This window comes from Cetorhinus maximus, chromosome 20, assembly GCF_964194155.1.
Source record: "Cetorhinus maximus chromosome 20, sCetMax3.hap1.1, whole genome shotgun sequence".
NCBI lineage: Eukaryota > Metazoa > Chordata > Chondrichthyes > Lamniformes > Cetorhinidae > Cetorhinus > Cetorhinus maximus.
The window spans coordinates 73925172-73943797 of record NC_135898.1 but is presented as its reverse complement, the minus strand read 5'-3'; the positions used below and the strand labels follow the sequence as shown (position 1 = coordinate 73943797).

Genomic DNA, 18626 nt, shown 5'->3' with positions numbered 1-18626 from the left:
CCTGAGCAGGAGAATTTGAGCTCTGTCCACTGGAATCTACTGTTCGTTAGATTAAGCGAAGTGTTAACACAATAATGAACTCTTTTCAACCTGTTCTGGCTTGCAGCATTGTGAAAGACAAACAGTGCAAGACTGCCTCCTGGTGGCAACCTTTCTTGTATTGCTTCAGCTTTCCTTGGATTGCTTCAGCTTTCCTTGGTTGACTGCTCCTCAATTATACCACACAGTATGCAACTGGGTAGTCAAACTGTTAATGAAATTTAACACTAATAAATATAAAGTGTTGAATGTTAGTTGAAAATGTGTACTATCACTAAAATTAGTGAGATTGAATTGACAGAAGGACAAGGGTGAAGTACAATAGAGGTCAGCTGCTTCCGTCAACCTGCAATGCACTTGAATACCTTGTAACACTGAATTCAGAATGGTATTTGCTGCTCTCTGTCAGCATGCTATCCACTAACTTTGGCTAATGAATACAGGGAGGGGAGAAAGTTCCTTAACATGTCAAACAATTAAGCTTAGTAGTAACTGTTACTGATAGTAGTAAATGAATGCTTAACTTTTTATCATGACATTCCTTTTCATCCTATTTTAATCAGGTAAAAATCTGCTTATTTTAACAATACCTCTGATTAAATAGTCAGGAGCGGAATGTCATTAATTTGTTAAATGTTTGGCTGGTAATATCACTAACAGTTATTTTGAGGCTTTAATATCTTCTTGTATTTTATAATCTCTCTTTTAGCATTTGAAAAAATACAAGGCTTTATCAAATAAAATCTAGGACAATGTTCTGTGCCAGGAGTTTTTAAAATGTTTAACACTTAGATTTATCAAATTTATTTTCTTTCAATTATTTTTCAGATTTCAGTACTTTGAAAGAAGCTTATGACTTAATAAAAGTAGCCTCTGAAGAGAGACCTCTTTTGGCTGGACTAGAGACTGTTAGTCCGGATTTGTATGTGTTCTGTGCAGAACTGGCACTGCAGGTAGTGAAACATCTGTAATCAATATAAAATGAAGCTTGTTTTTCAATCTGAATGTTGAAACCTTTGCCCCAATTTCAGGCTTGAAATGTGCAAGTATTTTTCCTTCTCCTTCAATATTAGTCAATTTTGATACTTAACAGCAATTTTTTTTATGAGTTCATGGAATATGAATGTCCAAAGCACTTGTTGCCTATCCCTGATTGCCCTTGAGCGGGTGATACTGAGCCACTCTTTTGAACTGCTGCAGCTAATGTGGTGTAGGTACACCCGTAGTGCGGTCAGGGAGGGAGTTCCTGGTTTTGGCACAGTGACTGTGAAGGAATGGTGATATAGTCCCAAGTCAGGCTGGTGCGTGAGTTGAAGGGAAACTTCCTAATGCACCTGCTGCCCTTGTCCTTTGAGATACTTGAAATTGCGGTTTTGGAAGGTGCTGTCAAAGGAGGCTCTTGGTTGTTGCTGGAGCTGCACTCATCCAGAGAAATGGAGGGTACTCCATCACACTTTAGACTTGTGCCTTACCGATGGCTGTCAAGAAATGTGAACTTACTTTGTTCCAGGCTGAGGATTCCATTCCTGGCAGGCCCAAGAGTTCCAGTGCATGCCTGGAGCATGGCAGGGCAGCAGGTTGCTCATGCTCCATTCTAGTTTTCCCCTTTTTAACTAAGGTTATAATGAGATCTAGTGTTGAGATGCTGAATGCTTCGCTGTATATTTCAGCATTTGCAGTTTTATTCTTTTTTCATATTCCCAATGACATTCTGGATTTGGTATAGCTTGCAAACCGAGCTTACATAGATGTTAAAGTTTTCAAGCTTTTTATCTCCAGCATAGTTGAAGAGAGAGAAAATAAAAGTGATGTCACATTTCTTATTTGTAACTCATATTTTTTGTATTTTAATATATTTTGTAAAAATTACAAGTCACTCCTGTAATATATGCAGAATCTCTTCTTTCATAGTTTGAACACAGAGATATTAGCCAGGATTGCCTGGATATGTATTTCAAGGGAACACTTCCTCACAATCAGTTTTTGGGTCGAGCATATCTTTGCCAAGCTCAACTGTTTGCTCCGAATTCTTCTGTGAACGTTGTAAGTGAATACAATAGTAAAATTATTTCATTAGAGAAACCTCCTTAACAATTGGCTACTAAATGTCAAAATTAGAATTGTGTGAAAAGTTTATTTGTAACCATGCATGCATGTGTGTTTATATGTAGAAAATCTTATAGATCTCTTGTGGCATTGCTCACGACAAGCCAGATGACATCTTGTTGTAATCCAAGTTTCCTTTTCCTATTAAAAGATAAAGGGAGTGATTTTTAACTGCAGATACCCATTTCTCACTTGAAAAGTAGGTGGTTGGCATGCAGGTGGGCACCAAGGCCATCCTATTGAATCACAAGTTGAGCCTGTAAACAGGTGAGCAATCGGCCAGATGCTTCTTAAGTGTGTGCATTACAACTCTGTAAGTTGTGGGGCACCAGTTGTAATTTCCAGGTACAAATGGGCGGAGTGTCCCTAACCAATGTTGGATGCTCCTAAAACGGTTTAGGAGCTCAGCATTTTCCACTTTCCCATTGCTGGTAAGCTGCAGTGGGGTGCTCACTTAACAACCACAGATCATCAGTGGCATTTAAATGAAGCCCGGGTCTCAAAATGCTCAGGATTTGCTTTGGCAAAGATGGATAGGGCGCATCCAATTCTGCTGACTATTCCTACCCATTTACCTTTAAAGTCTAATTATCACTTCATTAATGTTATTGAAGGATATTTGTTATTTGACTGGAGCTTGCAAACTTCCAGCTGCAGAGCAGATGAACGTGAAATGACTGGCACTATTTCTCTGTTTTTCATACTTCTGATACTTTGAAAATGTCGCACAATGGTTTACATTTTTGCTTCTGAAACCCAATCCAGGATTTGAGCACAAATTCTCTGCTGATGTTTCAGTATAGTACTAAGGGAGTGCCACATTGTTGGTGATATTCTCCAGATTAAATGTTAAATTGAGACCCCACTATCTTGTTTTGGTGGAATGAATTCAAGGGGAACAGGGAATTTTCCCAGTGGCCAACATTCTTCCTCCAATCAATATCCTCCAAAAGAGACTGGGGGTGATTTCGACTTTGGATGATAGTGTAAAATTGGTGATATTGGATCAGTTGCTTATATATCTATTCCGACTTTCACTTCCATGGAAGTCAAAATATGATGGGACAGTGGAGGAGTGTGTGGATTGCCCTTTCACCAACTGGGTTTTAAGCCAACCTAAGCGATGAAATAAGTTTCCATCTAATGACTTGCATGAAGTTGAAAGTTTTATTCCAATTGGGAGCAACCCTGCACCACAAAACTGTCTATAGATTAGCATTGATATTGCTGTCCCACACAGAGACAATAAGATTGGCTGCTGGGAGTAAAAATTGATATTTTAGGTGAAGATGCATTTTTGGATAGAAATAAAGAAGCTTTATTTTGTATCTACAGTTAGTCTGTTACAGCTGACCCAGAAATAATGCTGAAACTGGGTGCCCAGAATGGAAAAGCATTCTATTTCCCAGCATTGACAATACTATTTTTAAATTATTTATTCATGGGATGATCGTTGCTAGCAAAGCCAGCCTTTGTTGCCCATCGCTAATTGCCCTTGAGAGCTTGGTGGTGAGCTGCCTTCTTGAACCGTTGCAGTCCATATGGCGTAGATTCAACCGCAATGCTGTTAGAAAGTGAATTCCAGGATTTTGACCCAGCAACAGAGAAAGAATGGCAATATATTTCAAAGTGAGGATGTTGTATGAATTGAAAGGAAACTTGTAGGTGGTAGTTTTCCCATGCATCTGTTACCCTTGTTCTTCTGGATGGTAGTAGTCTTGGATTTGGAAGATGCTTTTGAAGAAGCCTGGTGAATTGCTGCACTGCACCTTGTAGATGGTACACATTGCTGCCAATGTGCACATATGGTGGAAGGAATGAATGTTTAGGAGGTGGAGTGAGTGCCAATTAAATGGGCTGCTTTGTCCTGTATGGTGTTGAATTTCTTAAGTGCACTTACCCAGGGCATTGGGGCGTATTCCATCACAATCCTGACTTGTGCCTAGTAAATGTTGGACTGGCTTTGGGGAATCAAGAGATGAGTTACTTGCTGTAGAATTACCAACCTCTGACCTGTTATTGTAGCCATGGTATTTATGTGGCTGGTTCAGTTATGTTTCTGGTCAATGGCGATCCCTGGTATGTTGATGGTGTGGGATTCAGTGATGGTGATGTCACACAGAATCATACAGTGAAGAAGAGGCCATTCGGCCCATCAAGTCTGCACCGACACGTGAGAAACACCTGACCTACCTACCTAATCCCACTTACCAGCACTTGGCCCATAGCCTTGAATGTTATGACGTGCCAAGTGCTCATCCAGATACTTTTTAAAGGATGTGAGGCAACCTGCCTCCACCACCCTCCCAGGCAGCGCATTTCAGACCGTCACCACCCTCTGGGTAAAAAAAGTTTTTCCTCACATCCCCCCTAAACATCCCTCACCTTGAACTTGTGTCCCCTCATGACTGACCCTTCAACTAAGGGGAACAGCTGCTCCCTATCTACCCTGTCCATGCCCCTCATCATCTTGTCATTGAATGAGAAGGGGAGATGATTAGATTCTCTCCTGTTGAAGGTAATCATTGCCTGACACTTGTGTGACGTGAATGTTACTTGTCACTTATCATCTCAAGACTGAATATTGTCCAGGTCTTGCTGCATGTGGGCATGGACTGCTTCATTATCTGATGAGTTGCAAATGGAACTGAACACTACAATCATCAGCAGACATTCTCACTTTTGACTTCATGATGGAAAGAACATTATTAATGAAGCAGCTAAAGGTGATTGGGCCTGGGACAGTGCTCAGCCGAACTCCTGCAATGATGCCCTGAGGCTAAGATAATTGGCCTCCAGAAACCATAACCATCTTCCTTTGTGCTAGGTATGACTCCAGCCAGTGGAGAGTTTTCCCACTTATTTCCATTGACTTCAATTGTGCTAGGGCTGATTGATGCCACACTGTGTCCGATGCTGCCTTGCTGTCACTCTCACCTCACATCTGGAATTTAGGTCTTTGGTCCATATTTAGACCAAGGCTGTAATGAGGACTGGAGCAGAGAGCTGCTGGAGAACGTAAACTGTGCTGAGTAAGTGCCGTTTGATAGCACTGTTGTTGAGACCTTCCATTAGAGTTTGCTGATGATTGAGAGTAGGGAAAAGGGGTGGTAATTGGCCAGATTGGATTTGTCCTGCATTTTGAGGGCAGGACATAACTGGGAAATTTTCCATATTGTTGGATAGATGCCAATGTCATAGCTGTTTTGGAATTGCATGATTAGGAGCATGGTTAGTTCTGGGACACACATCTACAGTACTACAGCCGGAATGTTGTCAGGGCCCATAACTTTGCTCTATCCAGTGCCTTCAGTGGTTTCTTCATTTCATGTGAAGTGAATTGAATTGGCAAAGACTGACATCTGTGCTGTTGGATGCTCAGGTGGAGGCTGAGATGGATCAACCAGTCAACATTTCTGGCTGAAGATGGCTGTAATCCCTTTAACCTTGTCTTTTGCACTGACATGCTAGGCCCTGCCATAATTGGGGATGGGTATATTCATGGAGCCTCCTTCTCTGGTTTGTTGTCTATTTGTCCACCATCATTCACGACGGGATGTGGCAGGGCTTGAGCTTTGATTTAATCCGTTGGGTGTGGGATCACTTATCTTTGAGTATAGCATGCTGCCTCTCCTATTTAGCATGCTTGTGGTCCTGTGTTGCTACAACACCAATGCTGGCACCTTATTTTTATGCATGCCTGGTGCTGCTCCTCACTTGCTCTCCTACATTCTTGAAGCAGAGTTTGTCCCTGGCTTGATGGCAATGGTAGAGTGAGGGATATACTGGGACACAAGGTCACAGATTGTGGTGGAATGCAATACTGCTGCTGATGGCCCACAGTGCCTTGAGAATAAAAACTGATATATAGTGACATCTTCCAGTCAGATACAGCATGAATTGACAGTTTATGATATCTGATTGAACATGTAATCTTCTGACATATAATAGGCATTAGAGAACAATACATCTATTAGTGCAATAAAAAATCTATAATTTGATTAGTTATATTCGCAAGACTACTGTGATTTTGAACCAAATGATTGGACTTTGCATTTCACCCGACAGAAACACTGGCTCGATTTTTGCTGGGCTGATGGTGGTCTTGCCCACCAATTTGAGAACAGGTGGAGAAATCCCATCAGTTCCATGGGGGAGGTCTGATGGAATCAAGTACCCTTCAGATACTTAGTTGGCTGCTGTAAGGCCCACCTCGGGATTGAGGTTCCTGAGTAAGACAAGCCTGTCAAGAACTGCCGACCAATCAGAGGCCGACAATTTCTCATTCCACCAATGCTAGCGGGAACGGTGGAAGATGGTGGCACTGCACCCACCTGAGGCCCATGGAGGGACCCCATGCTACAACTGAGTGAATGCAGGATCGGGTTGTGGGCTGGGGGACGCGGAGGTGGAGAGGGGGTCGGAGGCAAAGATAGGTGATGTCTTTTAGCATCAAGGTATCATAACAACAATTATCAAAATAAGATAAACTGTCAGTTCTGCTGTATTTGACTGGGAGATGTCACTATATAAGTTTTTATTGATGAGTGGGTAGTAAGAGGTGGTGTGGATCCTATTAGGGACACAGAGGTGATAAATGCTTAGCGGCACAAGGCAAAGCAAGAATACTAAATGAGCCAAATGTTCCGGTCTCCAGATTGTCGGAGACTGGACGGACGACCAAAAGTGCACATTGGGACCCTGCAGAAGTCCTGACATGCTGACCTAAGTGGGAATTGCTCGGGATGTTTGAACTTACGACGGGCAATTCCCCTGCTCCCTGGGACCCTCCGGAGATGTCTGTGACGTTGAGCTAGAGTTGGAGACTTCAGACAGTCCTGCAGTACTTTCCTGAATAGTTGCCTTGGGCATGTTAGATAGAAAAATCCTAGCCTAACTCTTGGCCAACTCCAGAACTGATCCCCGCAATTACTCACACTGACACCCCCGACTACCCCTGATCCTCTGACCACCACTCTTGATGCCCTGATTACCCCGATCCAACCTGAGTACTCCCCACCATCCGAATACACCCCCAACCACCTGACTGTCCCTTGACTAGACCTGACCTGACTACTTCTCTCAATCTATTCGCCTCACCCACCTACTCACTTCACCCATCTAATTGGGGGACTTTGAGCGCAGAGGCAATCCAGCAACCATTGGAAGCTGCTTAGAACATCCAGGCCAATTAGTTCTTTGGTATCACTGTTTGCCAAAGAAGAAGATGCTGACAAAATATCGGTAGAAGTGGAGATGGTGGAGGAATGGATGGGGTGAAAATTGACAGGCAAGATGTACTGGAAAGGCTGGCTATGCTTAGAGTGGATAAATTGCTTGGTCTGGATGGCTTGCATCCTAGGTTGCTAAAGGAAGTGGGGATGGAGAAAGCGGAAGGGCTTACCATAATCTTCTAATCTTTCCTAGATACTGAAGAAACCTTCTTCATTACTATCCAAAAATATATCCTTACCAGAAAGAACATTTATTTTCTGTGGTAACCTTTGTTATGGCCAGATCAGTGCCAATCCATGGATAATAAAACAGAAAATGGTGGAAATACTCAGCAGGTTTGGCAGCATCTGTGGAGAGCAAAAAACAGTTCACATTTGTCAGGGATCTTTCTTCAGTCTATGGAGAGTTTGGTAATGGAGGGTTACTCTCACAAGTAAGAGGGGGAGGAGGGGTTGCTGGGGGAAAGGAGCTTCAGACATTAAAATGATAACATCTCACCTGACCCCAATCCATGCATTTGGTTGTTAAAGTTCACTCCAATGTCTTTTTAATTTGGATAGTTTAATTTCAATGCTTTTTGAAGTGGGATTTATGCTCAAACGATCATGCAGTATTCTTCTAATGGAGTTTGTGAAACTATTGCAAATATAATTTTCATATTTTTGAATTGCCTAGTGTGAGGAACAGGGATGAATACTTTGTTAAACTTATTCAAAACGTATTGCATGCAGTTTGATGAACATGAAGTACAAATCAGAAATTCACGAATGCTTGATAAAACTTTAACCAGTGTTTCCTTTGCAAAAGCTGACTGTTTTGTGTAATTCTAATGCTTTGTTTTATTTCAAATTTAAAGCTTTTTGTCATATTCAAAAGTGTCAATGTAGAATGGTGTGAACATCCTCAATGGGAAGGTGTCCCATTTCTAAGTTTACATTCCTTATCTTGGAAAAGGTGAATCATTTTGACTGCCTAACGGCTTATTTTCTCTTCCAGTCTGATTTAAATAAGGCTGTACGGTGCATCCTTACGACTATAACATACGCAACAGCTGAAGAGAGGTATGATAATTTCAGAAACAAAAATAGAAAATGCTGGAAAATCTCAAAGTCTGAAAGCATTTGTGGAAAGAGAAACAGAATTGACGTTTTGAGTCTGTCTGACCCTTCTTCAGAGCTACAGAGAAGTGGAAATGTGATTAAATTTATACTGTTTAAGGGGGGAGCAGAGCAGGTGCAGCTGGATAGAAGGCCAGTGATAGGTGGGGGCAAAGGAGACAAAGGACAAAGATGTCATGAACAAAAGGACAAAGGGAGTGATAGTGGCACTGGTAAGGGCTAAAAATGGTGCTGATAGTAGCATTAAGGTAAGAAAGCAGAATGTGATAATAGCAGGGTAAGGGCAAGCACTCTGAAAAGAACAACATGAACGAGCCCTTGTAGGGGGAAGGAGATGCTGGTGGGGGAAAAAAGGGATTGAAAATGGGATAAGAAAGGGGGGAATAAAAAGGGGATGAAACAATGAATAAATGAATGAAAATAAAAATGAATAAAAATAAGTGGATAAAAATAAAAATGAATTTTGAAAAAAGGGATAAAAAAGGGGTGTAGATAGAGGAGAGAGTTCATGATCTGAAGTTCTTGAACTCGATGCTAAGTCCGGAAGGCTGTAAAGTGCCTAATCGGAAGATGAGGTACTGTTCCTCCAGTTTGCATTGGGCTTCACTGGAACATTGTAGCAGGCCAAGGACGGACATGTGGGCATGAGAGCAGGACGGTGTGTCGAAATGGCAAGCAACAGGAAGGCCTGGATCATGCTTGCGGACAGACCGAAGGTGTTCCGCAAAGCGGTCGCCCAGTCTCCATTTGGTGTTCCATACATTGGGTGATTGCTTTGTGGAACACCTTTGGCCTGTCTGCAAGCATGATCCAGACCTTCCTGTTGCTTGCCATTTCGACACGCCGTCCTGCTCTAAAGCCCACATGTCCAGCCTTGGCCCGCTGCAATGTTCCAGTGAAGCCCTACGCAAACTGGAGGAACAGCACCTCATCTTCCGATTAGGTACTTTACAGCCTTCCAGACTTAACATTGAGTTTAACAACTTCAGACCATGAACTCTCTCCTCTATCTACACCTCTTTTTTATCCTTTTTTTCAAAATTCATTTTTATTTTTATCCACTTATTTTTATTCATTTTTATTTTCGTTCATTTATTCATTGTTTTAACCCCTTTTTATCCCCCCCTTTTTTTATCCCATTTTCAATCCCTTTTTCCCCCACCAGCACCTCTTCCCCCCCCCCCCACAAGGGCCATCTGTTACTTGTTCATGTTGTTCTTTTCAGAGTGTTTACCCTTGTCCTGCTATTATCACATTCTGCTTCCTTACCTTAATGCCACTATCAGAAGCTATTTTAGCCCTTACCACTACCATCATCACTCCCTTTGTCCTTTTGTTCATGACATCTTTGTCAATCTCTCCTTTGTCCCCACCTAATGCTAGCCTTCTATCCAGCTTCACCTGCTCCACCCCCCTTAAACAGTATAAATTTCATCACATTTCTACTTCTCTAACTCTGAAGAAGGGTCATAAGGACTCAAAACGTCAACTCTGTTTCTCTCTCCACAGATGCTTTCAGACCTGCTGAGATTTTCCAGCATTTTCTGTTTTTGTTTCAGATTTCCAGCATCCGCAGTATTTTGCTTTTATGATAATTTCAGTTTATCTAATGAAAATGTCATATTTATGATTACAAAATAATTCAGATATCTTTGATATAACATGCAAGTAGTTATATGCTTGGGAAAAGAAGATAAATTGTCTTTTTCCTTAAATCTTTCTTTTTTTTCAGCAGTATTAGACAGGTGTTTTCAAAGTTTGTACCTTCAGCTGTTGCTTTGCACTGTTCACTCCCGCATTTTTGCACTGTTCTCAAATCTTTTCATGGACAGGTGAAATACCAGTAGCACAACTTGCAAGGCATTAAAAAAATACAACTCTGCTGAGTACTTTACACTTAGATCTAGGATGACACACATTTACTTACGGAAACCTGATCATGTAGCAACATTGTTGCTCTCTGTGTTGCTGCAGGACTGCAAGCCCACATGAAGGGAATGCCACAGGCATGATCACTCCATGTGCAGTTGAGATGCGTCACTTACTTCCCTCAGCTTTGATGCATATGGATAATACCAGTTATTTTGATTTATGGTGTTTCAGGATTTTCAAAATGAAAGTTCCCAAACTCACTTCCCAGTTTAAACAGAACTGGTCTTTTATATCCCAGAAAAGTATTACTGGGATTTGCTGGCTCTTGAATATTCGACTACTTAAAATTTAAAAAGAAACTATCAGCCATCCACAATCTGAACTAATTGTATAGCATCATTTAAGTTTGAATTCTTCCTCTTTCCAGGTTGTAGTCAACTAAACTTGCAGTATTATCCCAAAATAGACTTGCTACTGGAAACTGGACTGCCATACTTTTGTTTAATTGGTTATGTAGTGTGACTAGATTCAAAGGAACAAACGCCAAAAACAAAACCCAGAAAAAAATCCTAATTCTAACACATTTACATTTCTCAGATCAAAGATCCTAAATAATGGATTAATAGTTATGCTGTAAAAGTGAGCATTAAAAAAAATCTTATTTTATAGATACTCTTTCTTGGTATTCAATGCATCCGTTCTATATTGGAAGATTATAAGGCCGTTTTTAAAGCCTGGCTCCTATTACCATGTCACCAAAAGTCTCCTTGAAGTTATAAAAGGATTGCAGGCCATTAAAGAGTTGGACTATGAATGGAGGGCTCAATTAAGGATGTAAGCTACTTATTTCTTTCCTTTACTGTGAAACCACATGTTCAAACCGAAGTTGTATCATCAATGAAATAAAAAAGCATGCAGTTAGTATTGTTGCAATTATAACTTTGTAGCTTCAATCTTCTCAAGGGCAATATTATAATATTTCAGTCCACCAAATAATATCAATGTATTATATTGTGGCTGTTTAAAGAAGGGGGCAATACCATATAGTGCAAAATTCTTTCATTTTTATTATTATCAAAGGGCAAGTTTCAAGCAATGTTCCTTTTTGTTATCAATTTTGTCTAAAAATTGATTGTGAAAGCAGAAAATAGCTCATATTTGATACATTACAAAATACAGTTTTGTTAAGTATTATAAACAGTTAGCAGTACTTGAGAGGTGAGAGGATTTGGCTGCGCATGGGGAATGCACTTTGGTAACATTGGGGAATGGATTTGGACTTTGGTACCACTGGGGAGTGGTTTGGATTTGACCAAATGTGGGTGGCGGCCTGACATTTAGCCATATTGCTGGGGGCTTATGGGCTTTGGCAAGATGTGGTTTGTATCTGCTTTCACCTGGCATCACTGTTGAGAAGCGTTATGAAATTTGGCAGCACTGTGGAAGGTGAGACAGAGGTTTGCTAAAATTGGACTTGATGTGAAATTTGTCTCACTGGCATTGTCAGCCATGAGTGGAGGGACAGGAATTAGCATATTAGTGCTATATGTGGTAGCACTGGTTTATAAAGTGAGGAGCATGACAGACTCAGTAGCATTTCACCGGCCTTGACCTAAAATGTCTTTGCAGGTCAGATGCACTGAATGAGTGTTATAGTTTCATCTTTTTTTATTCATTTTCGGGATGTGGGCTTTGCTGGCTGGGCCAGCATTTGTTGCCCATCCCTCGGTGCCCTTGAGAAGGTAGTGGTGTGCTGACTTCTTGAACCGCTGTAGTCCATGTGGTGTAGGTACACCCACAGTGCTGTTATGAAGGGAATTCCAGGATTTTAACCCAGCGGCAGTGAAGGAATGGCGATATATTCCCAAGTCAGGAGGGTGAGTGACTTGGAGGGGAACTTCCAGGCGATGGTGTTCTCATCTACCTGCTGCCCTTGTCCTTCTAGATAGTAGTGGTTGTGGGTTTGGAACGTGCTGTCTAAGGAGCTTTGGTGAATTCCTGCAGTGCATCTTGTAGGTGGTACAGTGCCGCGACCGTGCGTCGGTGGTGGAGGGAGTTAGTGTTTGTGGATGTGGTGCCAATCAAGCAGACTGCTTTGTCCTGGATGGTGTCAAGCTTCTTGAGTGTTGTGGGAGCTGCACTCATCCAGGCAAGTGGGGAGTATTCCATCACATTCCTGACTTGTGCCTTGTAGATAGTGGACAGGTTTTGGGGAGTCAGAAGGTTAATTATTCATCACAGGATTCATCACAGGATTCCTAACCTCTGATCTGCTGTTGTATCCACAGTATTTATATGGCTAGTCCAATTCAGTTTCTGGTCAATGGTAAACCCCAGGATGTTGATAGTGGGGGATTCAGTAATAGTAATGCCATTGAACGTTAAGGGGCAGCAGTTAGATTCTCTCTTGTTGGAGATGGTCATTGCCTGGCACTTGTGTGGCATGAATGTTACTTGCCACATGTCAGCCCAAGCCTGGATATTGTCCAGGTCTTGCTGCATTTGGACATGGACTGCTTCAGTATCTGAGGAGCCTGAATAGTGCTGAACATTGTGCAATCATCAGTGAACATCTCCACTTCTGACCTTATGATGGGTGGAAGGTCATTGATTAGGCAGCTGAAGATGGCTGGGCCAAAGATGCTAGGTACTCCTGCAGTGATGTTCTGCAGCTGAGATGACCGACCTCCAACCATCTTCCTTTGTGCTAGGTATGACTCCAACCAATGGAGAGTTTTCCCCCTGATTCCTCTTGACTCCAGTTTTGCTAGGGCTCCTCGATGCCACACTGTCAAATACGGCCTTGATGTCAAGGGCAGTCACTCTTACCTCACTTTGGGAGTTCAGCTTTTGTGTCCATGTTTCAACCAAGACTGTAATAAGGTCAGGAGCTGAGCGGCCCAAGACGGAACCCAAACTGGGAGTCAGTGAACAGGTTATTGCTAAGCAAGTGCCACTTGATAGCACAGTTGATGACCCCTTCCATTGCTTTACTGATGACCAAGAATAGACTGATGAACGGTAATTGGCCGGGTTGGATTTGTCCTGGTTTTTGTGTATGGGACATACCTGGGCAATTTTCCGTATAGCCGGGTAGATGCCAGTGTTATAGCTGTACTGGAACAGCTTGGCTAGGGGTGCGGCAAGTTCTCTAGCACAAGCCTTCAGTACTATTACCGGAATATTGTCAGGGTCCATAGCCTTTGCAGTATCCATTGCCTTCAGCCCTTTCTTGATATGACATGGAGTGAATCGAATTGAAGACTGGCGTCTGTGGTGCTGGGGACCTCCTATTCTGGCTTAGATACTAAAGCATCGCCATATGGTATTGAGTCACTCATTCCAAAACGACCATGTTCAATTCCCATTCTGTGCTAGCTTTGTTGATGGAATATTACAGTTGGCCTCAGTACTCCTGAACTGGGAAGGAGAAAATTTAGTTGAGGTTGGCTTACTTCTGATCAGTGGTGGCGGGAGTGGGTGTGCGCTGGAAAGCTCTTCTCAAATAAGAGGATAATCATAATTTTAAATTTAAAATAGTTATAAATTATGTAGTGTTACATTATTTTTGAGTTTCCAACAAGCATTTCTAATTATTTTTTCAGTGCACTTATTGAATGCTATTTGGATGATGGAGAAACAAAAGACGCGATGATGTTTGCCTATAGTACAGCAGAATTTATTAAAACTCATGTTCCACATATGTATAAGAAGATATTTTCTATACAGGTAAAATACCTTTACTTAGACATTAAAAAATACAAATTTTATACCGCACAAATAATTCAGCTGAATAGCTAAAATATTCAAAATGAATCCATAGTAATGAAAGAGGATATTTAGATTTAATCAGGATTGTTTTACATTATTTTATTATCATCATAGTCTACTAAATGGGTAAGATTCTTAATAGTACAAGAAGCATAAGCTGCTTGCACAGAACTGTATGTTTTTTATTTAAACAGGACACTTCTCAAAATTCAGAAGAAAAACATTAAATAGCATTCTTTCATTTATTTTTGTTAAAAGTAATTGTTCCAAATTTAATAAATTTATAAGAACATAAATGTCATGTGCAATGCAGAATATGTTTGTCTTCTGAAAAAGGGCCAACTAGAGTTTAATTGTTTGGTGAGGAAACTGAAATTTGAGGTCGGTTAATATATTTGCTTTTCAGGCTAGTCAGATCTTGGGATGGCGAAATATCTCACTAGATCAACTGATTGCTTCCTAGACCTTAGTGATTAATTTTAGTTACTATGAGGAGTATTTAAATATTGAGTATTTTCAATGATCAAATGTTGTACACTGCAAAACCCTCATGGAAGAGTCAAAATCTTTTAGTTTATGTAAGGGTTTGATGTGAAATAAACAATTCTTAGACTATTTCTGTTGGAGGCTTGTACAGAAGAACCACCAGAATGTAATCTATGTAAATAAATCGTGTTTCCAGATTTATAAGTATGAGGTTTCTTCATTTAATCTAAGAATACTGAGGCCAAGTATTTTACTTACTTTTGAGAACACATTTTTAAATATGAAATTGTTATACTTTAGGTGTATCACAAGCTTGTGGATCTTTTCAAAGTGGCTAAAGAGGTCAAAGAGTCCATCAAACTGACAGTAGTTTATAAAATTCAGAGACTGAAATCGTAAGTATCTAGCTTTTCCTTTTTGAGAGAAAGCAATAACAGTATAAATTGCTGGAAAAGTATGAAATTGGACTGAATTTTATGATCAGCAATGAAAAAATGGCACTAACCATTTGTGGGCTTGCCCAGAGAGTATCGGATTTTCAATTGGAAATTCCTCTCAGCCAGCTATCAAAACAACACAGTGCCCTCTACAGAGTGTCTTTATTTTTATTTAAATTGGCTGCCCATCTTTGTTCAGCAGGCAGCTGCTCCGGCATCCAGTCCCACCGCTAGGAAACTTCCCCAGTGGAGGGATAGTGCTGGGGTGTCATCCTGATGTGTTTGAATGCTATTTTGTTGCCACCCATGCCTCCCAGCTTGCTTTCCCGGGACTGGTATCGTTATGCAGCGAATTGTCCAAAATGAAGAGACAGGGCCTTTGAAATGACGCATGGCAAAGAGAATTCTGGGGAAAGAAGTTAAGAAGAATGATGAATCTGAGCAAATTATGCTGGTATAATTACAGTGCTAATTAATTCTGATTAATCGTGATGACAGAACTTTATAGGCTTTGAGTGTAGGAGCAAAGATGCCTTACTGCAATTGTACAAGCCCTTGGTGAGGCCAAACCTGGAGTATTGTGTGTAGTTTTGCTCTCCTTACCTAAGAAAGGATACAATTGCCATAAAGGGAGCGCTGTGAAGGTTCAGCAGACTGATTCCTGGAATGGCAGGATTGTCGTATGTGGAGTGATTGATTGGGTCGGTTAGGTCCTTATTCACTGGAGTTTATAAGAATGAGAGGGTATCTCATTGAAACGTATAAAATTCTGATAGGGCTGGATAGGCTGGATGCAGGGATGATGTTTCCTCTGGCTTGGGGGTCTAGCACAAGGGGTCACAGTCTCAGGATATGGGACAGGCCATTTATGATTGAGATGAGAAGAAATTTCTTCACTCTGAGGGTGGTGGACCTGTAGAATTCTCTACCACAGAAGGCTGTGGAGGCCAGGTCACTGAATATATTTAAGAAGGAAATAAATAGATTTCTAGACTCTAAAGGCATCAAGGGCTATGGGAGACAGTGGGAGTATGGTGTTGAGATAGAGGATCAGGCATGAATGGCAGAGCAGGCTCGAAAGGCTGAATGACCTAATTCTTCCCCTATTTTCTTTGTTTCTATGTTTGATTTCCATATTTGATAAGTACTGAGTAGGCGGCTGCAGAAAGGTTCTTAGGTCTAGGTAGACCTGGGAATGAGTGGGGGTCTTTGGAGAAATTGTGGGCTAGGGTGGATGAGCGGGTGACTTGGAGAGATTGTTGGGTTAGAGTAGACTAGAGAGGGGTTGCCAGCAGAGATTATTGGACTTTGTCGACTTGGGTTGGGCGTAACACTTATTGGGTCATGGACTTGGGAGTGGGGGCTGCTGGAGAGAGTATTGGGAGGGGGTGGACTTGGGAGGGGATACCTGTAGAAAGGTGGCTTCATAGTAGAGTCCAATTATAAGGATCTGAAAGCAGGGAGATTAAGCGGTTAGCTTGATAGGTTGGGGGCTGATGGGGGTTGCTGCCCTTCTGTTCCTCCCGGCCCATAAGCAGTGCTGGAAAGACATTTACCTCTTTAATTCCGTCGATGTGCCTTCCTCTAATTGTTGGGTTTCCCCAGATCTGGGAAACCTGACCCTCATTATACCTGAAATACAGATAAAATATTAAGCATGTAGCTTCAAATATTTAATTGGATACTGTCTCCGGAGAGGAGGTTAGTTACCTGCCCCTAACCTGCCTTTGTTAAAACCAGAAGTGGGCATACTGGAAGCAGATTGAGGTCAGATTTCCCATTTTAAAACTTTGAACCTTATTTGGACTGCCTCCTGTCTGTCACGGGGGATGCAGGGTGTGGGTGAGTTAAAATTATCCCATAAGTGACAGCTAAGTTTTAAAGCGTAGTTCTACAAACTATGAAGAGAATGTGAAGTAAATACTTTCTAGATCCTACAATTTATTTGATGTATTATGTTTTTCTTGATTTTTTTGTTCACATCCAATCAAAGATGTTGTTACTTTAAAACATGGTGTATAGTTCATGCCATCGGCACACATTCCACCGGACAATTACAGGATCTTTATGGGGTATGTGGAACATTCCTTGTTCCAGTCCTACTCCGGCCCCCTCCCACAACTCTTTCTCCGGTACATCGATGATTACTTCGGTGCTGCTTCATGCTCTCGTCGGGACCTGGAAAAATTTATTAATTTTGCTTCCAATCTCCACCCCTCCATCATCTTCACATGGTCCATCTCTGACACTTCTCTTCCCTTCCTTGACCTCTCTGTCTCAATTTCTGATGATAGACTGTCTACCAATATCCATTACAAGCCTACCGACTCCCACAGCTAACTCGACTACAGCTCCTCACACCCCGCTTCCTGTAAAGACTCCATCCCATTCTCTCAGTTCCTTCGCCTCCGTCGCATCTGTTCTGATGACGCTACCTTCAAAAACAGCTCCTCGGACATGTCCTCCTTCTTCCTTAACCGAGGTTTTCCATCCACGGTCGTTGACAGGGCCCTCAACCGTGTCCGGCCCATATCCCGCGCATCCTCCCTCACGCCTTCTCCTCCTTCCCAGAAACATGATAGGGTCCCCCTTGTCCTCACTTATCACCCCACCAGCCTCCGCATTCAAAGGATCATCCTCCGCCATTTCCGCCAACTCCAGCATGATGCCACCACCAAACACATCTTCCCTTCACCCCCCTTGACAGCATTCCGTAGGGATCGTTCCCTCCGGGACACCCTGGTCCACTCCTCCATCACCCCCTACTCCTCAACCCCCACTTATGGCACCTCCCCATGCCCACGCAGAAGATGCAACACCTGCCCCTTCACTTCCTCTCTCCTCACCGTCCAAGGGCCCAAACACTCCTTTCAAGTGAAGCAGCATTTCACTTGCATTTCCCCTAACTTAGTCTACTGCATTCGTTGCTCCCAATGCGGTCTCCTCTACATTGGAGAGACCAAACGCAAACTGGGCGACCGTTTTGCGGAACACCTGCGGTCTGTCCGCAAGAAAGACCCAAACCTCCCTGTCGCTTGCCATTTTAACACTCCACCCTGTTCTCTTGCCCACATGTCTGTCCTTGGCTTGCTGCATTGTTCCAGTGAAGCCCAACGCAAACTGGAGGAACAGCACCTCATCTTCCGACTAGGCACTTTACAGCCTTCTGGGCTGAATATTGAATTCAACAACTTTAGATCTTAAACTCCCCCTCCCCCCATCCCCACCCCGTTTCTTTCCCCCCCCACCCGCCTTTTTTTTCAATAATTTATATAGATTCTTCTTTCCCCACCTATTTCCATTATTTTTAAATCTAAAACTAAAACCTTTAGTCTTTCCACCCCACCCCCACTAGAGCTGTACTTTGAATATCCTGTCTTGCATTCTTAATTAGCACTTTTCTCAGACAAAGACCACCACCTTCAACACCTCTTTGACCCTTTTGTCTCTGACATCTTTTGATTATCTGCTCACACCACACCCTCAATGTGTCTCTTCCCCCCCACCCACCTTAAACCAATTTATATTTCTCCCTTGTTGAAACTATGCTTCAGTTCTGCTG

General features: G+C 42.1%; 1 protein-coding gene across 1 annotated transcript in view; it reads left to right on the top strand.

Moving 5' to 3' along the window:
- Nucleotides 1–1663: 1663 nt before the first annotated feature.
- The window catches only part of cfap46 (cilia and flagella associated protein 46), a 229251-nt gene continuing 212288 nt past the window's right edge, over nucleotides 1664–18626 (top strand). The window contains exons 1-6 of the mRNA XM_078565203.1: nucleotides 1664–1759; nucleotides 1951–2082; nucleotides 8377–8441; nucleotides 11040–11204; nucleotides 13976–14099; nucleotides 14928–15022. Of these exons, the coding sequence (XP_078421329.1) occupies nucleotides 1664–1759; nucleotides 1951–2082; nucleotides 8377–8441; nucleotides 11040–11204; nucleotides 13976–14099; nucleotides 14928–15022 (677 nt within the window). The remainder of the gene's footprint in view (nucleotides 1760–1950; nucleotides 2083–8376; nucleotides 8442–11039; nucleotides 11205–13975; nucleotides 14100–14927; nucleotides 15023–18626) is intronic.